Here is an 18,499-nt window from a genome sequence, read left to right as displayed (position 1 = left end):
ACTGCCTTTCCACCTTCCATTAACCATCCCTCTTTGGTCCAAGTGTCAAGAATCAGGGCCGGTGCCAGGCATGTATGGAGGGGCTGGGAGCTCCCTCTCTGTGATATGTGGCAGGGTCGGGAGTCGATGCTGCAGATTGCAGAATGTGATCGCTACCCTCCCACCCTAAGGAGGGCCCTTCAAGGGCCCCTCTGAGCTGTAGGGGCCCTTAGCCAGGGCCCAGTCTAGCTGCCCTCTGACGCCAGCTCTGTCCAGAACCTTCACTATTCTCATTCTTGCTGATGCTAGGACATCCTTGTGGTTTCTTCCACTGCTTCCCTGGCAGCCCAAAGACTTTTAACCCCTTCCCCAGCCTACTGAAGAAGAAAAAAACATGCTCACCCTTCTGCACCACATTTTGTTACATGATTTGATCGTTGCATTTCGTATCGCTGGCATTCCTTTTCTCTCTTGTCAGGATCATCAGGGGAATGGGAGGAGAAGGACCATAGCTCAGTGGTAGCAGTGGAGGCTGGTCCATTAGGGCAGTGGCTCACTGCCCCCCAACCTCAGTCTCCGCTTGCCTGTCTTCTTACTTACAACTAGTCCAGAGAGCTGCGCTGACTGTCAGCTTCCTCCTTAAGTCTCAGGGATGCCTTCACAGAACTCATCAGAGAAGAGGATGGGGACAGAGTATGAATTAGTTGGCACTGCCCTGTCATTCCACCTACTCTTGGCATCCCTGCTCTCTGCCCTCCCAGCCCCAATGGGTACTAGCTACCACTGAGTGAGAGAACACCTGCTTGGCATGCAGAAAGTCCCAGGTTCAATCCCCAGTGTGTCCAAGTAGGGAAAGGTCCCTTTCTGGAACCTGGAGAGCAGCTGAAACTCAGTGTTGACAATACTGAACTAGATGGATGGTCTGATTTGGTACAAGGCAGCTTCCCGTGTGGACCACCAATTGCGCCATAGCTCAGTAGTAGAACCAGACCTTGGCAGGTTACTTTTAAAAAGTAATCAATTACAGTTACAATTACATGGCCCAAAAAGTAGTAATTACCATTATGGTTACAATTGCTCTGAAAGTAACTGATTACTTTGCTTTTTCTCAAAAGTAATCACTACAGTTACATTTCAGTTACTTTTTAAAAAAAATGCCTAAAGGTGCTGGCCTTGGCTGCTGCACATCTAAGTAGCCTAAAACAACATTAAAAATAAAAACACACATACAGAAGCAGTAGAATAATTATTTTTTTCTGTAAGATAACAGTGATGGTCTCCCTGGGTGGGAAGGGAGGCAGAGGCCACTACTCAAATCTTTGCACATCAAGCCAAGTGCACCCCCCCACTCAGGCAGCAAGCATAATCTCTCTCACTTAACCACCTCCTGGACCCTGCCCTGCCACCAACTAAGGGAAACTCACCCAAGCAAACATTTTCCCCTGAGATGCAAAAAAGTTAAAATACTGCAAATGCAGCACAGTAGCCAGAGAGGGTGGTGGACGCCACTTTGTGTGCCAAGTGCAAACACAGTACTCACTCACCCACTCACAAACACATATATTGTCATCTTTCACCTCCACGGTTCTTTATCTCCATTCTGCTGCTGCCTCCTTCTCCTCCTTTATCCATGTTCTTGCCCTCCGGCTCCTTTTCCCCTCCACTCTGTTCTTCACCACCACCATCCATTTTTTTAAACAAGAGTTTTCTTCACTCCACCCTGTCTCACTCTTCACCTCCTCCCTCGTCGCTTCCTACCCACCCACAGAGCATAGGGGAAGAGTGACGCTGCACAGAAGCCCAGTTTGAGGCACATGATTTTTATCTATGAATCAGAGGAACATAAGACTTCCCCTGCTCCCCCCCCAAGTAATGCCCAAAAGTAATCCTGGGAACATTACAATTACTCCACGAAAGTAATAAAATTACTCCTAGTTCTATTACAATCAAAATGTAAAGGAATTACCCACTCGAAGACCCCAGTTTCAATCCCTGGCATCTCCAAGTTGGGCTAGGAGAGAATGCCATCTTGAACTCTACAGAGCCGCTGCCAGTCAGTGTTGACAATACTGTGTGGGCAATACTTGAACGTTCATCTCGCCTCATATAGCCAGTCAATCACTGCGGTCTGCAGGCTATGGCCTCCTGTAAATGCCACCTTATCAGCAAGTCCTTTCTGCACAATATAGGAATTGGGTGCACCTACCCTAGGGAACTCGCTCCCCTTAAATATTAGATGGGTGCCGTCTCTGTTGTCCTTTTGGTGCCTCCTGAAGACCTTCCTCTTTCAACAAGCCTTTTAAGTGGAGATCTTTCCCAGTCTGTGTCTGCATTGGAATTGATTTCAAGGTGTTTAATTGTTATATCGCTTGTTGTTTGCCACGCATCAGGCTCAGGAAAGGCAGGAGATGAGGAGAGGAGGAGGATAGGCTAGATGGAGCAATGGTAGCCTCCCATGTTCCTATGATATGCCCCCAACATTCCCCTTTTAATCCTCTACTGCCATCCGAGCACGGACACCAGAGGAGACATGGCTGAAGAACTTTCAGCCAATGCAAGGAGGTGGTGGGACCTCCTTCTCCACCAGCGGGGGGGGGGGAGATTGAGAGCATCCTCCAGCCGCTTTTCCTGGTGCTTCGAAGCAAGCCCTGTGAAAATCAGTGGGGGGCATTTCTGAGTAACCTTGCATGTGATTCCACTGCATGCCCACTTGAAATCAATCAGATGATTTACATAATAGGAGATAGGTCTGTCACATCTAGCTCGTTGGATCAGGACTGGGCTTGAGGGAAATGGTACAAACCCACCAGACCTACAAAACTGGATCTCAGCACACTGTTGTTTGTTCAAAATGGAGTTTGTGAATTCTGATTGTAAGACTTTGGGCTAGGGTTGCCAGGTCCATGGCCTGAGACTGATCCTGTATCTTTAGGAGAAGAGAAAGTCAGCCAAGTGCGGGTGTTCTTGCAACATTGTAATGGGAAAAACCACAAGGTGGAATTCTCCCTTCCCCCTGCACAACTTTTAAAGATACAGAAGACCTCTTGGAGGCTGGGCCTGGCAACCCTACTTTGAGCAGTATTGGTTTTACTGTGCATTCTATTTTTTTGCATATTATCTTAGTTTGAGGGGAGCAGAAAGGGTAATTTTATCAGTCCTTTCTGCACAATATAGGAATTGGGCATTCAGTGTTGTGGCGCCTACCCTAGGGAATTCCCTCCCCTTAAATATTAGACAGGCACTGCCTCTGTTGTCTTTTCGGGTGCCGTCTCTGTTGCATTTAAAAATAAGTGCATGAACTAGATAAAGAGCAAATAAAATTATGCAGAGGCATACATTACCTTTACTCACCTGGCTCCATCACTTTAAGAACACCAAAAGAGCCTGGCTGGATCAGGGCAATGGTCCATCGAGTCCAGTATCCTGGTCTTACAGAGGCCAATGAGATGCCTCCTCTGTGAAGCCCACAACAATGACCTGAGCATTCTCCACTCTTGTGGTTTCCAGCATCTGGTATTCAGAAGCATGCTGCCTCTGACCGTAGAGGCAAGAACATAGCCGTCATGGCTAGTAGCCACTGATAGCCTTCTCCTCCATGGATTTGTCTAATCCTCTTTTAAAGCCATCCAAGTTGGTGGCCTTCAACCACCTGAAAGTCTCACAGTCTCTCAAACAATCCCCCCCATTGCCCCATAGACTTGGAAACTCCTCTCAGAAGTTAGCCCTAGAGTAGCTCAGTAGTGCTGTAGGAATGCCTATACTATGCATGAAGAACATCCCAGGTTCAACCCCCGGCATCTGTAGGTAGGGCTGGGAAGGACCTCTGTCTGAAACCCTGCAGGGCTGCCGCCAGTCAGTGTGGATCAGAGAAGGGGTCCTCCAGATGCTTGACTCCTAACTCCCATTAGCAGCAAGGCCAACAGTCAGGGATGGTGGGAACTGGTCTGACCACATCTGGAGGGCTACTGCTCTAGACAATGTGGAGGTAGACAGACCAATGGTCTAACTCTGCAGAAGGCACTTTCCCCCGTATTTCCTGCCTCTGTATAAGTCGCTTTGGGTCACCTGGTGAGAAAAGTGACAACAACAGTAGTAGCAGTAGCAGCAGCAGCAATAGTCATAGTAAATAAATAAATAAATTCTTCCACCTCTTCGCTTCAGACTTCAAGCCTGCCCAACTCAAGCAGAAGGAAGCTTTAGTATCTGAGAAGCCACTCACTGATATTAACCTTTTGTTCCCCTTGCATTTCCCATTCCTCTTCTCTCTTCCCTTCCCTACTCTTCGCATTTAGATTGTAACCTCCTCGAGCAGGGACCTTGCCTCTTTGCTTATGGAATTTACAAAGTGCTGCAAACGTAGTGCTGTTTAAATAATTACTCAACAATTATTCTGATGATAAATCATTGCTGCCTTGTGAGGACTTTTTTTTTTTTAAGGCAGGCTATACATTTGTTTGGGAGCCAGTGTGGTGTAGTGGTTAAGGTGTTGGACTACGACTTGGGAGACCAGGGTTGGAATCCCCTCACTGGGTGACCTGGGGCCAGTCACTGCCTCTCAGCCTCAGAGGGAGGCAATGGTAAACCCCCTCTGAATACCGCTTACCATGAAAACCTTATTCGTAGGGTCGCCATAAGTCGGGGTCGACTCGAAGGCAGTCCATTTCCATTTTTCAGACATTTGTTTGTTTGCTTAACTCGAGCTGAGAAGCACCACGTACTCACCTAGAAGCCAAGCTGGAAGCTGCTCGACAGTCCAGTACAGCATGGTTGAGGAACCTGAGACACCTGCTCACACCAGTAGTTGCTGGAATATTGCCCATACTGACTGCAGGGGCTGATGGGATTGCCCTAGGTCCCCACCCTTGCAGCAGAGGTGCAAGGAGGAGTCCAGACAGACTGTGATCAGCATAGCTTGTTGCTCCAACTGAGAAGCCAAGCTGGAGTCAGCAGTTATATGAAGCCAAATAAGACCATATTGGTTTAGGATAGTCATCCATTTCTTGCTTGGATAAAAGCTGCAGTACCCTTTCTGGCCTGCTGTAGTAGCGCCGCTGTGTTACCCAGACACAGAGACCAGTAGCTCCCTCTAGTGGTGAAGGAATAAGACTCCTGATCCAAGAATTCTCAGTTGGGTCCTGACTGCCAGCTTCGCTGTCCTGTGCAGGAAGACCAAGAAGGAGCCCCTCTCTGCTCTTCACCTGCTGTCTTGTCTCTTCCTCCCTTGTGTGCAGGTACCTGCGAACCCTGTACCTGGGTCTCCAGAGCCGCTGGCAGTCAGAGCATCGCCGGCGTCACTTCTACTGGAGGATGATGTTCGAAAGCGCTGACATCAGCATGCTGCGTCTCCTGGAGACCTTCCTTAAGAGCGCTCCACAGCTGGTGCTGCAGCTGAGCATCATGGTGCAGCAGAACCGCATCGAGCCATTGCAGGGTGAGTGGAGCCTTCTAAGAACTGTCTCGATGGCTCAGATCAAGGCCCGTCTCAGTGTATCAGCCTCTGCCAACCAGGAGCCTTCCAGAAGTTTTGGACTACAGCTCCCATCAGCCCCAGCCAGCTCTGGGGCTAATGGGAGTTGTAGTCCAAAACCTCTGGAGGGCACCCCCATCCCACTTCCCAGTTGCCCACAGTCAGATGCCTCTGGGGAGCTCACAACAATCAGGGTTTTATTTATTTGTTTGTTTGTTTGTTTGATTGATTGATTTATATCCCGCCCCTCCTCCCAGTAGGAGCCCAGGGCGGCCCAGGGTATCAAGGCAACTGCCCTCTCCTGCCATTGCTTTCCAGGCAACAGCTAGCATTGAGGGACAAATTGCATTTCCTGACCCAGATTGCTTCCACTATTTTTGGGATTCAGTCACATACTGGCAAATTCATGTTGCACAATTATCAACAATGGACATCCGGCGCCACCTCCTTCCTGCTCTCCATCCTGGTATCCCGCAGTGACTCAACCAGACAGAGGTCAGGTGAGGGGTGCAACCCACCTTGCTGCCCTCTGCTGGCAATTGTAGTTGCTTTGGCAGTCATGCGCAACACACCAGCTTCCCCGTAAGATCAGGCTTTTCGCGATAAGGAACGCAATGGGAGAATGCACTGGACAGTGTGGGTCTCGCTTGCTTTGATGCAACGTCATCTGACCTACCTGCAAACAAGTTGGAATAGATGCGCAATAAACAACTTGCTTGGAAGTGCTCCCTGTCAATGGATCCTAGAGGAAATGATGGGAGGAGGATTTAATTCGGTAACCAGGGTTGGGCAGATGGGGAGCACTGCATTCCTTTCCCCTAATTATGATTTTTCATTATGATTATTATTGTTATTATTTATCATTAAAGTTATATACCCCCCTTTGTCAAGAGACCACAGGGTGGCTTACAGCACAGAATATAACAATAGATGTCAATACATAACATAATATCTACACAATAATATCTACACAATACACATAATATCTACAATATACACAATTATAAACAATTATAATTAGAAATACATGACAAAATACAAAGTCTCATAACATTAAGTTATTACCTACCTAGCTCAGGTACAATAGCAAAACGTACATATATAATAGCAACAACCTAAGAAATAAGGGAAGGGGAAATCAGGACCAGAGTATATAAAATACAAAAATATTGTACAAGTACACATTCTTTTCTCTATATGAAAGTAGATCTCAGTTCTCCCCACCCCACCCTCACAGAAAATAACAGGCCCTCCCAGCTGTCACCTGGGAGCTTTCACAAGTTGTCCCCAGCTTCCAACTTTTTTCTGAGAAAAAGCTTTCATAACAGAATATAGCAATTCAGCCTGCAATCCCAAACATACTTACTAGGGAGTAAGTCCAAGAGACCAGTGGCACTTACTTCTCAGGAAGCCGGCATAGGCTTGCACTCTCAGGCTGCATTCTTGGGCACACTTACCAGTGAGTAAGGCTGCAATCCTATGCCCTCATGCCTCTTTCTGGGAGTAAGCCCCATTGAACTCAGTGGGTCTTCCTTCTGAACAGATATATATATATATATAGGGTTGTGGAAGTCCTCTTGGCTTGAATGGTGTGGGGCTTACTTTTGAGTAAGGATGCCTAGAATTGCACTGTTAATTTCCCAGATTCCCCCCCCCTTTTTTTTTGTATCTTCTTTACAGTGTTCTGGCAGGTAATGTGTGAATGCATTGCCACCAAGTTTAATAATCAATAAAGGCTGCAATCCAACACACATTTAACTGGGAGTAAGTCCCATTGACCCCAGTGGAACTAACATGCATTGTAAGACAGAGTAGACATGCATTGACTTGCACCCAAATGCTGCAATTATTTCATTTCACCCCAAGCATTTCCATTTTTAAAAACAACACACAGAGAGAAAGCTGTTCTTTTTTCCATGCCTTCGAAATTTTCAGAAATGTTGTATGTCTTCCTTTCCCTCCATCCTTGACCCTGTAACGCTCGCTGCTGTACCACTTTTCTTCCCGTCTTACACAGCTATTTTCTCTCTCCCTCCACCCTTTTCTCTTTCAGTCTTCCGCCTTCTTTCCTTTCTCTCTGCATCTCCCCTCTTCCCACCATCCAGAGCTGCTTCTACTCATTTTTCCTGTTCACATCATAAGAATGACCACACCAGACCAGAGTTAGAGATGGGGGAGACGTTTGATTCTGTTTGAATCTGAAGCTCAGTCTATTCCATTTGGACTTCACAAAACAATAGGGGAACTGAAACACAGCCACCTTTAGAAATTCATCCTTATCCGAATTTTGCAAGGCAGTTTTCCAATCAATGTCTGCAAAAATACATATATTGGGGGAAAGCATGCATGAAAATGAATGTATTAGTGAAAACAACATACAACAGTGCAATATGTTAGAAGACTCGGCTTACAAAAACGTGTACATTAGTCGAAACTGCATACACATTTGTCTTTATTAGGAGAAATCAAATGCTGAAGAATTGTCATAAGGATTTTTAAAAAAAACATTTGCAAATTGCTGCAGAAATGTGGAGAACTGGATTTAAGATTGGAAAGACGAGAAGCGAGAGAACTGAAATTGACAGATCCAGCCACCCCTAACCAGAGTAACAATCAAACTATTTAACTCCCCATTCTTCTTTCCTAGGTGGCCTGCTGGATATGCCAGGGAGGGTTGTTCACAAGCAGTGTGCCATGGAGCTAGCCACTGGCCATTGTTAGTCCCTGGCTTCTGACTGACTGAGATGTGCTCTCTTTGAACATGGCTGTGTTCCTGGCAGAGCTTGGAAAATTAATTTTTGAAAATTACAGTTACAATTGCATGGTCCAAAAAGGTAGTAATTACTGTTACAATCGCAATTGCTCTGAAAGTAACTGATTACTTTGCTTTTTCTCAAAAGTGATCACTACAATTACATTTCAGTTACTTTTTTAAAAAGAAGCCTACAAGGTGTTGGCCTTGGCTGCCACACATCTAAGTAGCCTAAAACAACATTAAAAATAAAAACACACATACAGAAGCAGTAGAATAGTTCTTTTTATCCATAAGATAGCAATAGTGGTCTCTCCGCTGGTAAGGGAAGTGGGGAGGGAGGCAGAGGCCACAGCTCAGATCTTTGCATGTCAAACCAAGTGCCACCCCCCCCACTCAGTCAGCAAGCATAATCTCTCTCACTTAACCGGACCCTGCCCTGCCACCAACTAAGGGACACTCACCCAAGCAAACACTTTCCCCTGAGATGTAAAAAAGTTAAAGTACTGCAAATGCATCACAGTAGCCAGAGACAGTGGTGGAGACCACTTGCGCCAAGTGCAAACACAGTATTCACACACACATCTCTCACCTCCACAGTTCTTTATCTCCATTCTGCTGCTGCCTCCTTCTCCTCCTTTATCCGTGTTCTTGCCCTCCAGCTCCTTTTTCCCTCCATTCTTCTCCACCACCATCCATTTTTTTAAACAATTGTTTTCTCCACTCCACCACGTCTCACTCTCCGCCTCCTCCCTCATCGCCTCCTACCCACCCACAGAGCAGGAGGGAAGAGCGATGCTGCACAGAAGCCCAGTTTGAGGCACATGATTTTAATCCACAAATCAGAGGAGCACAAGGCTTCCCCCACAAGTAATGCCCAAAAGCAATGCCAGAAATGTTACAATTACTCTACAAAAGTAATAAAATTACTTCTAGTTCTATTACAATCAAAATGTAAAGGGATTCCCATTCGTTCTTCAAAAAGGTAATGAATTATAAGTAATCCGTTACTTGTAACGAATTACTTCCGAGCTCTGGTTCCTGGCTATTGTGGCCTGCAGCTATGGAGAGATCAATCTCTGCATATTTACCCAATCAATATTTGTTGTGCGCTAAGGAATGTTGTGAAAGTGCTGGTGATGAAGCCTCTGACAGTGATTGGCTGGGCTGCCCTGATGTCACAGAGAAGCAGGACAGGGAGAACACCCTCTGGCTGCTATTGGCTGAGGTGCTCAGGTGATAGAGAGGGGTGAGACAGGCAGGAGAGTCCAGGAAAGGGCAATGCAGCAGGAGAATGAGAAGGAAGGGCTGTGGAACAAGAGAAATCTGGCACATGTGTTAGGACAGGAGGGCTGAAAGTGACTGAGAGGAATTAAGGAAGCTAAAACCCAGAGTGGATTCCACTGCCCTACTGACATGGAGCCACCCAGCCACCAGTGCCTTCTGTATCTCCGCATCCATCTCTGCACTCTCTCTCCATCCCTTCCATCTCCTTCCCTCCTGCCTTCCTCTTGGTCCAACCTTCCTACTGACCCACTTTTCCCTCTTCTGGTCTCCACCCCACTCTCTTGCTTCCTCCAGCACTACCACCATCTCTGTCCCCCATGGTCCCTCAGGAGCACCATTTCTCCTCCCCCTAATTCCTGGCTTCCCTTTTCTCTTTTTTTTTTTTTCACCTGGGCAGGTCTCTCAGCTTCTGCCTCGCTGGTGTCCCTGGCTTGGACTCTTGCCTCATACCAAAAGGTGCTGCGAGACTCTCGGGAAGACAAGATGCCCATGTCTTACAAAGGGGCGGTGGTGCAGGTCCTCTGGCACCTCTTCACCATTGCCGCCCGAGCCATTGCCTTTGCCCTGTTCGCCTCCGTGTTCCAGCTCTACTTTGGCATCTTCATCGTCACCCACTGGTGCATCATGACCTTCTGGATCATCCAAGGCGAGACAGATTTCTGCATGTCCAAGTGGGAGGAGATTATCTACAACATGGTGGTCGGCATCATCTACATCTTCTGCTGGTTCAACGTCAAGGAAGGCCGCAGCCGGTGCCGCATGTCCATCTATTATATCATCACGCTGTCAGAGAACGCTGCCCTGACGGGTCTCTGGTATTGGTTCCGGGACCAATATGTGGTCTCTGAGTCCAACGCCTTAATCATTGTCTGCGTTGTCACCTCTAGCTTTGCCTTAGGGGTCTTCTTCATGTTCATCTACTATTGCCTCTTGCACCCAAACGGAACCATTTTTGGGGCCCAGAACATGGGCTGCCTGTGTGGCGAGGAGCCCACCGCGGTCCCCTGTGGCATGGCCCCCCCCGCGGACGTGATCACCAGCCCCCCGCGCTCCTTGCCGAGGACTACAGGGGCCGAGAGGGAGGGGGTGCCCGGGGACAGAGACAGCTGTGTCCCAGTCTTTCAGGTGAGGCCCAGCGTGCCCCCAACCCCAATTCCACGGGCCCCACGGACAGAGGGACCTGTCATTCGTATTGACTTGCCTCGGAAGAAATATCCTGCCTGGGACGCCCATTTCATCGACCGGCGCCTCCGTAAGACTATCCTGGCGCTGGAATACACCTCTCCGGCTACTCCGCGCCTGCAGTACCGCACCATGGGGGCATCTCAGGAGCTGCTGGAATATGAGACCACAGTGTAAAATGGCGTTGAGCCGTGGATTCCCCTGGGCGTGGGTCACGCTGCAGGGGCTGTACGTGAGCCTGAGGCCACGCCTGGCTTCTAAGCAGCCAGGATGAGCTGGCCTACCTTTCTCTCCCCTTCATCTCTGGGGTGAGGTGATGGAGGCCCAGAACGCAGCATCCCCACCCCCATCTCTTGTTAGCCATTTTGGTTTGTTCCTCCTCCTCCATTTGGCACTGATGACTCCCAGGCCTTCCCTTGTGCTGCCTCCAACTCCTCTCACAGATAGGGGCTTGTGAGGGCAACTGGTGCTATCTATCCTCTGCAAGCTTGTCGTATGGGCTGTGCAGCCATAGGGTTGCTCCTCAGCCCCCACCCAGCTCTCCTTTGGACAGGCGGTGCTGTTTCTCCTCCTGCCCTGAAAGAGGGGAGCCCCCCCATATGTTCCTCCAAAAAGGAGGCTGGGAATTCTCCCCAAATACCTCGCCTTTTTTCTGAGACCAGATAGCTACAGCCTCCTGAGTCCATGGATTTTGTTACTTCTGGTCATGGGGGGGATGGAAGGGGGCAGGCTGGCTGAACGTGGCGGGGATGTTCAGCTGTGGGAAGGAGGGGGCATTTATTCTGGTCCCCAAAGGAGCATTGGAGAGTCAAAAGATGGCTGTCATGGAGAGAGATATGAGGGAATAAATCATAGGGGCTGAGAACAGGCACTCACTGGCTGGGTGATACATGCAGATATCTGTGGGGCTTGGAGTGGGGGTCAGGACAGCCTTCCGAAGTCTGGTGCCCTCCGGATGTTTTGGACTACAGCTTCTGTGCTGGCTGGGGCTGATGGGAGTTGTAGTTGTAGTCCGCTGGAGGGCATCAGGTTGGGGAAGGCTGATTTGGGGCATTTGGTTTTATACCTCTTTAACTTCCCCAGGGAATCCTGGAAACTGTAGTTTGGTAAAGGTGCTGAGTGTTCTATTAAGAGTCACAGCTCCCCTCACAGAACTACAGCTCCCAGGGTTCATAGGGAGGGGGCATGGCCATTTTGCCAGGTTAGTCTGTAGTGTAGATATGCCTTAAGAAGGTGCTGCGAATGTTCCAGGCAGAAGGAACATGACTGGTTGCCTCCTGTTTAACACGCTGTGGAAAGCTCTTTCCCCTGACAGGGGTGGTGATGCAAGTGGCTCCTTTGTGGCTGCCCAGACGATGTCCTTTCTCCCACTGTCCAACAAAGCTGTGTTCAGGGCAGAGCTTGGACAAGTGACTTTTTTGAACTACAACTCCCATCAGCCCCAGCCACTTGTCCAAGCTCTGGTTCAGGGTGATTGTAGCAGTGTTGGTCCCATGGAATGAGTGACCCGGAGCAGGCCTGGAATCTGGAAGATTCAGGACAGACAAACGAAAGCACATAGTTAAACTGTGGAACTCACTCCCACAGGAGGCAGAGATGGCCACCAACTTGGAGGGCTTTAAAGGAGGATGAGACAAATCCCTGGAGGAGAAAGCCATCAAGGCTATGCTTTTGCCTCCATGGTCACATGCAGGATGCTTCTGAATACCAGTCGCTAGAAACTGCCGGAGGGAAGAGTGCTCTTGCACTCAAGTCCTGTCTGAGGGCTTCCCATTGGGGCATCTGGTTGGCCACCGTGAGAACAGGATGCTGGACTAGATGGGCCACTGGCTGATGCAGCTACATGGCACTTGTTATTATGTTCTTAGGTGTGTATGCACGGGTGTGTGTGTATGTGGCTATTTCTTTGTACAGCACTCTTAGTATCCATGGTACTTTTTGGAACTACGCATAGAGATAAGAAAGCAAGTTAGCCATGTTGGCCCACTAGGGATGCCAGGTTCTTGGCCTGAGACTGATCCTGTATCTTTAGGAGAAGAGGATGTCAGCCAAGTTCAGGTGTTCTTGCAACTCTGCAATGGGAAAAACCGCAAGGTGGAATTCTCCCTTCCCCCTTTAGGACTTTTAAAGATACAGAAGACCTCTTGGTTGCCAAGCCCAGCCTCCAAGAGGTCTTCTGTATCTTTGAAAGTTGTGCAGGGGGAAGGGAGAATTCCACCTTGTGGTTTTTCCCATTACAGTGTTGCAGGAACACCTGCACTTGGCTGACTTTCTCTTCTCCTAAAGATACAGGGTCAGTCTCAGGCCCTGAACCTGGCATCCCTAGTGGGCCAACATGGCTAACTTGCTTTCTTATCTCTATGCGTAGTTCCAAAAAGTACCATGGATACTAAGAGTGCTGTACAAAGAAATAGCCACACACACACACCCCCGTGCATACACACCTAAGAACATAATAATGCAACCCTGTGGCCCACAAGGGAAACAAATCTTAAATTCATATTAGGGTAATATTAATCTCAGGCCAACCAAAATGTTACAAAATATAGTAGCAGCTTTCAAGTTCCTCAGAATGCTGATGTTTGTGGTGATGGTAAGCAAATGTTTGCCATCTAGCCTGATGATGAGTTCTACATTTCTATAACACTTTAGTTGGCCTAGTAAAGTAATTGTCCTAATGAAGATTTGACTGTAAGCTACTTGGGGCAGGGAACTGACTCTTGTGTCTCCTCCAAAATCATCAACCATGTGTGTGGAGGGGGAGGGGGGAAAGAGGAAGAAAGAGAAATTCACAAATAGCAAAGGATGAATGTTATACATATTTAAGTTTAATTTGAGTTGGGATGAAGACTGAAGGATTTATTCAAAGGCTTTTATGAGGCCAGTGGTTTACATTTAAAATGTGGTGTGAACCTAAATAATCATGTCTGCCCCATCCCCTGAATAAGATGTACAGCACAAGGAAGAAGATTGGATTCCTGCAATGAGCAGGAGGTTGGATTTGATGGCCTTATAGGCCCCTTCCAACTCTATGGTTCTGTGATACCTTTTATTTGACTAACGTCCAGTGTGATCATATGCTTGGCTACTCAGAAGTCAGTCCTGCTGAGATCAATGGGATTTGCTGTCTTGTAAGTGTGTTTAGAAACTGCAGCCTTGGGCTACAATCCTGCACATACTTTCCTGGGAGTATTCCCCATTGAACTCAGTGGGGCATCCTTCTGAGTAAAAATGAATATGATTGCACTGCTAATGTTTCAAATACTGGGAACAAGCTTTTGAGTTACACAGCACATTTTTCTTAAAAGTGTACGTGTTCAAAAGCAGAAAAGTCAAAAATAACAAGATGAGATGACCACACCTAGACTGATACTATCCCCGGCAGAGTGTAGGAAAGGAACAAGAGATCTAAACAGGAACAAAATTAACTGGATTATAAAGTCTTGTCCTTTGGGAGCTCCTATGTGGCCTGAGGCATCCTTGGTATATTCCACATACATTATTAAGCATCCATGAGTCTAGGCAATTATGCCCTCAGTGTGGCAGGGTTAAAAGTATTTTTAGAAACTGTCAACTGGTCCTACTACGGACAACCTCTCCCACCAAAATTGGTACAGTTTTTTTGTGCAAAATTATGGGTGGGGTCCCTGGGCATCTGCTAGGTGGAAAGTTTGACTGTCCAACCCATTTGAATTTGACTCTCTAGAGCTTTTCTTAACTGGACTACTAAACAAGTCTCCCCTTTGCAGCTCTAACCAAGTCTTGCATACTCAGTGCTCACACATCCATATTCTGTGACAAGGGAACTTTAATTCTGCAATGCAGAGAAATTATGTAACTAGGAACCTTCGCATTTTGCATAATTCTGATGGGGGTATGGAGAGCACTTGAACCCATTCAGACTCTGAGAGTTCACCAGGCATTGCCCATACATTTCCAAGCTTATCTTTGCATGCATAAGGGCTAGAAACTTGCTTTGGAGAGCTGACATTCCGTGGCCAGTATTAAATACTGCATTGTCACGGCACAATTCCAGATACATGGAATGCACACAGTCCTGCCTTTAACTGTGCAAGAGTTCGTCTATATTCATCCGTTTATAATCTTTGGTGCTGGATTTGCTACAAAAATGCCTGCAGCTGGGTGAGCAGGGATAGGAGTCAGGGAAAAATGAAAGGTATTGATTGCAGAGTGGGGGGGGGCACCTCACGCTCCATGCAAGAATGACAGCTGTGCAAGCGGTCTGGATCCATCCTGCTTGCATTTCCCATCTGTTTCAGGAACTCAGCTGAAAGCGGCTGCCCATTGCTTTGCTTCCGTTCAATGTGAAAAATTATCTACCTCAGCAGTGATTAACAGTGTTCACTGAGGCCCCCACCAGTAGCATTAACAAGGGAAAGAGATGGACATGTCATTCTAGGCACTCTGGGGAAAAGATCCAGTCATCAACCAGAGCCCTAGAATGGGTGCTTGTTTGGCAGGTTCCTGTTTTCATGAGGCTCTAAATAGCATCTCATAATCATTTGCTAGATGGTCTCCAGAGTGCCCTCTTCATATACTGGGCAGGTGATACCTGGGCAGGTGCACATGACAGACCTGGAGCCAAATGCAAGTGACCAGGCTTTACTGGGACTTGGCTCAGGCAAGCCCCCAAATATTCCTCCTCTCCCTCCCTCTTTCTTACTTAAAGTGCTTGGTTACAGCCACACAGTTGCTATGAAATCCTGCTGGATCTTAACTCTGACAGAAAAGTGATATAGGAAGCTGCTTTATCCTGAGCCAGACCATAGTTCCATCTAGCTCAGTATTGTCTGCACTGACTGGCAGCAGCTCACCAAGGTTTTGTGGTCTCTCCCAGCCCTACTCAGAGATGCTACCACAGATCTATGGCTCTTCCCCAAAGAGCACTTTCTTTCCAAGGTCAGAAGAGATAATTTGGGACAGACAGGAAAATAGGAAGCTGCCTTTTACTGAGTCAAACCAATGGCCCATCTAGCTCAGTACAGCCTACACTGAATGGCAGTGGCTCTTTGGGATTTCAGCCAAAAGACATACTCATTCCTACCCTGACCCTACCTGAAAATTATTTATTTATGCATTATTTAAATTTTTATCCCGGCCTTCCTCCCAGAAGGAGCCCAGGACAGCAAACAAATGACAAAACACTAAAAAGTCTATAGAACATATTAAAAACATTGTTAAAACATAGAATCTGTTTCATGCTGTGAAGAGGGTTTGTAAACGCCCTCACCCTGATGGAGACTCCTCTCCAAGGGAGGACCCATCCAAACAATGGTCTGGATGACAAGTGCAGGCAGGGTGGGCCGGTGCGGTTTTTGATGGCACTTTTGGATGAAAGTGATAGCAGAAGGCAGCCCGAGAAGGTGAAGATTGCAGTAGTCAAGGCAGGAAAGAAGCACAGCAGAAACCAGAGTTCCCACCAAGGAGAAAACGGTCAAGGGCTGCCTTTTTGCAATCTTGCAACAGGCTGAATATTTATTTATTTATTATTTGATTTATATCCCGCCCTTCCTCCCAGCAGGAGCCCAGCGCAGCAATATGGGGAGCGAAGAAGAGAAGGCGGACCAGAGAGATAGCAACACCCTTCTGCCTATTGACAGAGGGCCGTTGACATCACGTGAACCTAGGAAGACGCTTTATATCAAGTCAGATAGCAGCTCTCCAGGGTTTCAAGCAGAAGCCTTTCCCAGCCCTATCTGGAGACACCATGTTTGCTCTTGTACTTGACTGAGTTGGAGATAAGGATCAGACATCCAAGTGAGAGTACTGGACAGGCAGTTGGAGATGCAGGATTATTGGGTGGAGGGTGAGGGCAGGGGATGTTCTGGGATAGGGAGGTAGAGCTTGGTATTGTTGGTACCAGTATTATTATTATTATTATTATTATTATTATTATTATTATTATTATTATTATTATTATTATTATTATTATTGTCTGTATTTATACCCCACCCTTTTTCCAAAACTGGAACTCAGGGCGGCTTACAACTAAAAATGGGTACATATAATTTGGACATATAAAAATCTACATTTGAAATAGAATTAAACTCATTACAGCATTAAAACAATTAAACATCACCTAAAAGTGGCGCAGAGTGGTAAGCGGCGGTAACGCAGCCAAAGCTCTGCTCACGGCCGGAGTTCGATTCCAACGGAAGGAGGAAGTTGAATCTCCGGTAAAAGGGGTCGAGGTCCACTCAGCCTTCCATCCATCCGTGGTCGGTAAAATGAGTACCCGGCATACGCTGGGGGGTAAAGAAAGGCCGGGGAAGGAACTGGCAATCCCACCCCATATATACAGTCTGCCTAGTAAACATCGCAAGACGTCACCCTAAGAGTTGGAAACGACTCGCACTACAAGTGCGGGGACACTTTTACCTTTTAAAAATACCTAAAACCAATTTAAGAATAATGTGATCAAACCTTAAAACAATACGGGATACCTCTAGAAGTCCTGTCCTAAACAACTTCTACTCCAAAAGCCTGCTGGAATAAATAAGTCTTCACCTGTCGATGAAAGGACAGTAAAGAGGGGGCCATTCTTGCCTCCCTCGGAAGGAGTTCCAAACCCTAGGGGCAGCTGCCGAAAAGGCCCTATCTTGCATCCCCACCAATCGCACTTGTGACGGTGGTGGGACTGAAAGGAGGGCCTCTCCCAAAGATCTCAGGGCCCGGGCAGGTTCATATAGGGAGATACGGTCTGACAAATAGCCTGGGCCTAAGCTGTGTAGGGCTTTATAGGTCAAAACCAGCATTTTGAAATGTGCCCGGAAACAAACTGACAGCCAGTGGAGCTGTTGCAACAAAGGAGTTGTATGATCCCTGTAGCCAGCAGTAGAGACCCCACTGCTCCAATGTCAGTGGGGCAGTGAATCTGCTCTGGGTTTTAGTTGGGCACCTTGGACAGCTGGACAGCCATCTGTCGGGAATGCTTTGATTTGGATTCCTGCATTGAGCAGGGGTTTGGACTCGATGGCCTTGTAGGCCCCTTCCAACTCTACAATTCTATGATTCTATGATTCTTGAAAGCTTGGACTAAAACCTGGAATTTGGACTGAAACTGCCCCACAGACATCGGAGCCACCAGTCTCCACTGGTTGGTACATAGGTGGTACTGAACCCCATGGGGTTCAATGAAGTCACCTACTGATGGGGTGTAGATCTCCCCTCCGCGGATCGAGTGGCTTGCCAGCTGAGGCTAACCAAATCATGGAAACCTCAAGGCACAAAGGGGATCAAACAGAAGGGAGCGATTAACAGTATCTAAGGCAGCAGAGCCGTCAAGGAGGGGAAAGCATGGAACATAAAGGGTTGGCTTTGGCAGCGATGAGGTCCCCAGAATTCTGTTGCAGAAAGTTTTGATGGAGTGAAGCAGATTGCAGGAAGTTGGTGGAGAGAGTCCAGGCAGCAGAAGTGAGCAGCACACTCCAGAAATTGGGAGGCAACAGGCAGAAGGGAAGTTGAGGAGTAGTTGGAGAGGGAGGGAGGGAGAAGCGTGATATGTTCCCTCTGGCCTCAGGTCCTGCTTGTGGGCTTCCTGATGAAGCATCTGATTGGCCACTGTGAGAACAGGATGCTGGACTAGATGGGCCCCTTCTGACCTGATGGAGCTACAGGGCTCTTCCTATATGCAAGGAAGGAGACAGGAGAGTGACAGACTGGTGATGAGCTGAAGAGGAGGGGTAACGTCAGGGAAGATGGTAGCCAGGATACAGGAGGTGATCGGGGGCACGCAGAGGAAGGGCCACAGCTCTGCAGTTAATCTGCTCTGTGTGCAGAAGGTCCCAGGTTCAATCGCTGGCATCTGCAGG

General features: G+C 47.7%; 1 protein-coding gene across 1 annotated transcript in view; it reads left to right on the top strand.

Annotated features, from left to right (window-relative positions):
* Positions 1 to 10,844, top strand: part of XKR7 (XK related 7) — a gene marked incomplete at its 5' end in the record, with an annotated part of 75,475 nt that extends 64,631 nt beyond the window's left edge. Inside the window, 2 exons of the mRNA XM_061630819.1 lie at positions 5,211 to 5,410; positions 9,883 to 10,844. Of these exons, the coding sequence (XP_061486803.1) occupies positions 5,211 to 5,410; positions 9,883 to 10,844 (1,162 nt within the window). The remainder of the gene's footprint in view (positions 1 to 5,210; positions 5,411 to 9,882) is intronic.
* Positions 10,845 to 18,499: the final 7,655 nt, after the last annotated feature.

The sequence above is a fragment of the Rhineura floridana genome, chromosome 6, assembly GCF_030035675.1.
Source record: "Rhineura floridana isolate rRhiFlo1 chromosome 6, rRhiFlo1.hap2, whole genome shotgun sequence".
In the NCBI taxonomy this organism is placed as follows: Eukaryota; Metazoa; Chordata; class Lepidosauria; order Squamata; family Rhineuridae; genus Rhineura; species Rhineura floridana.
Note: the sequence above shows the minus strand (reverse complement) of the source record. Positions and strands in the feature narration are given on the sequence as shown.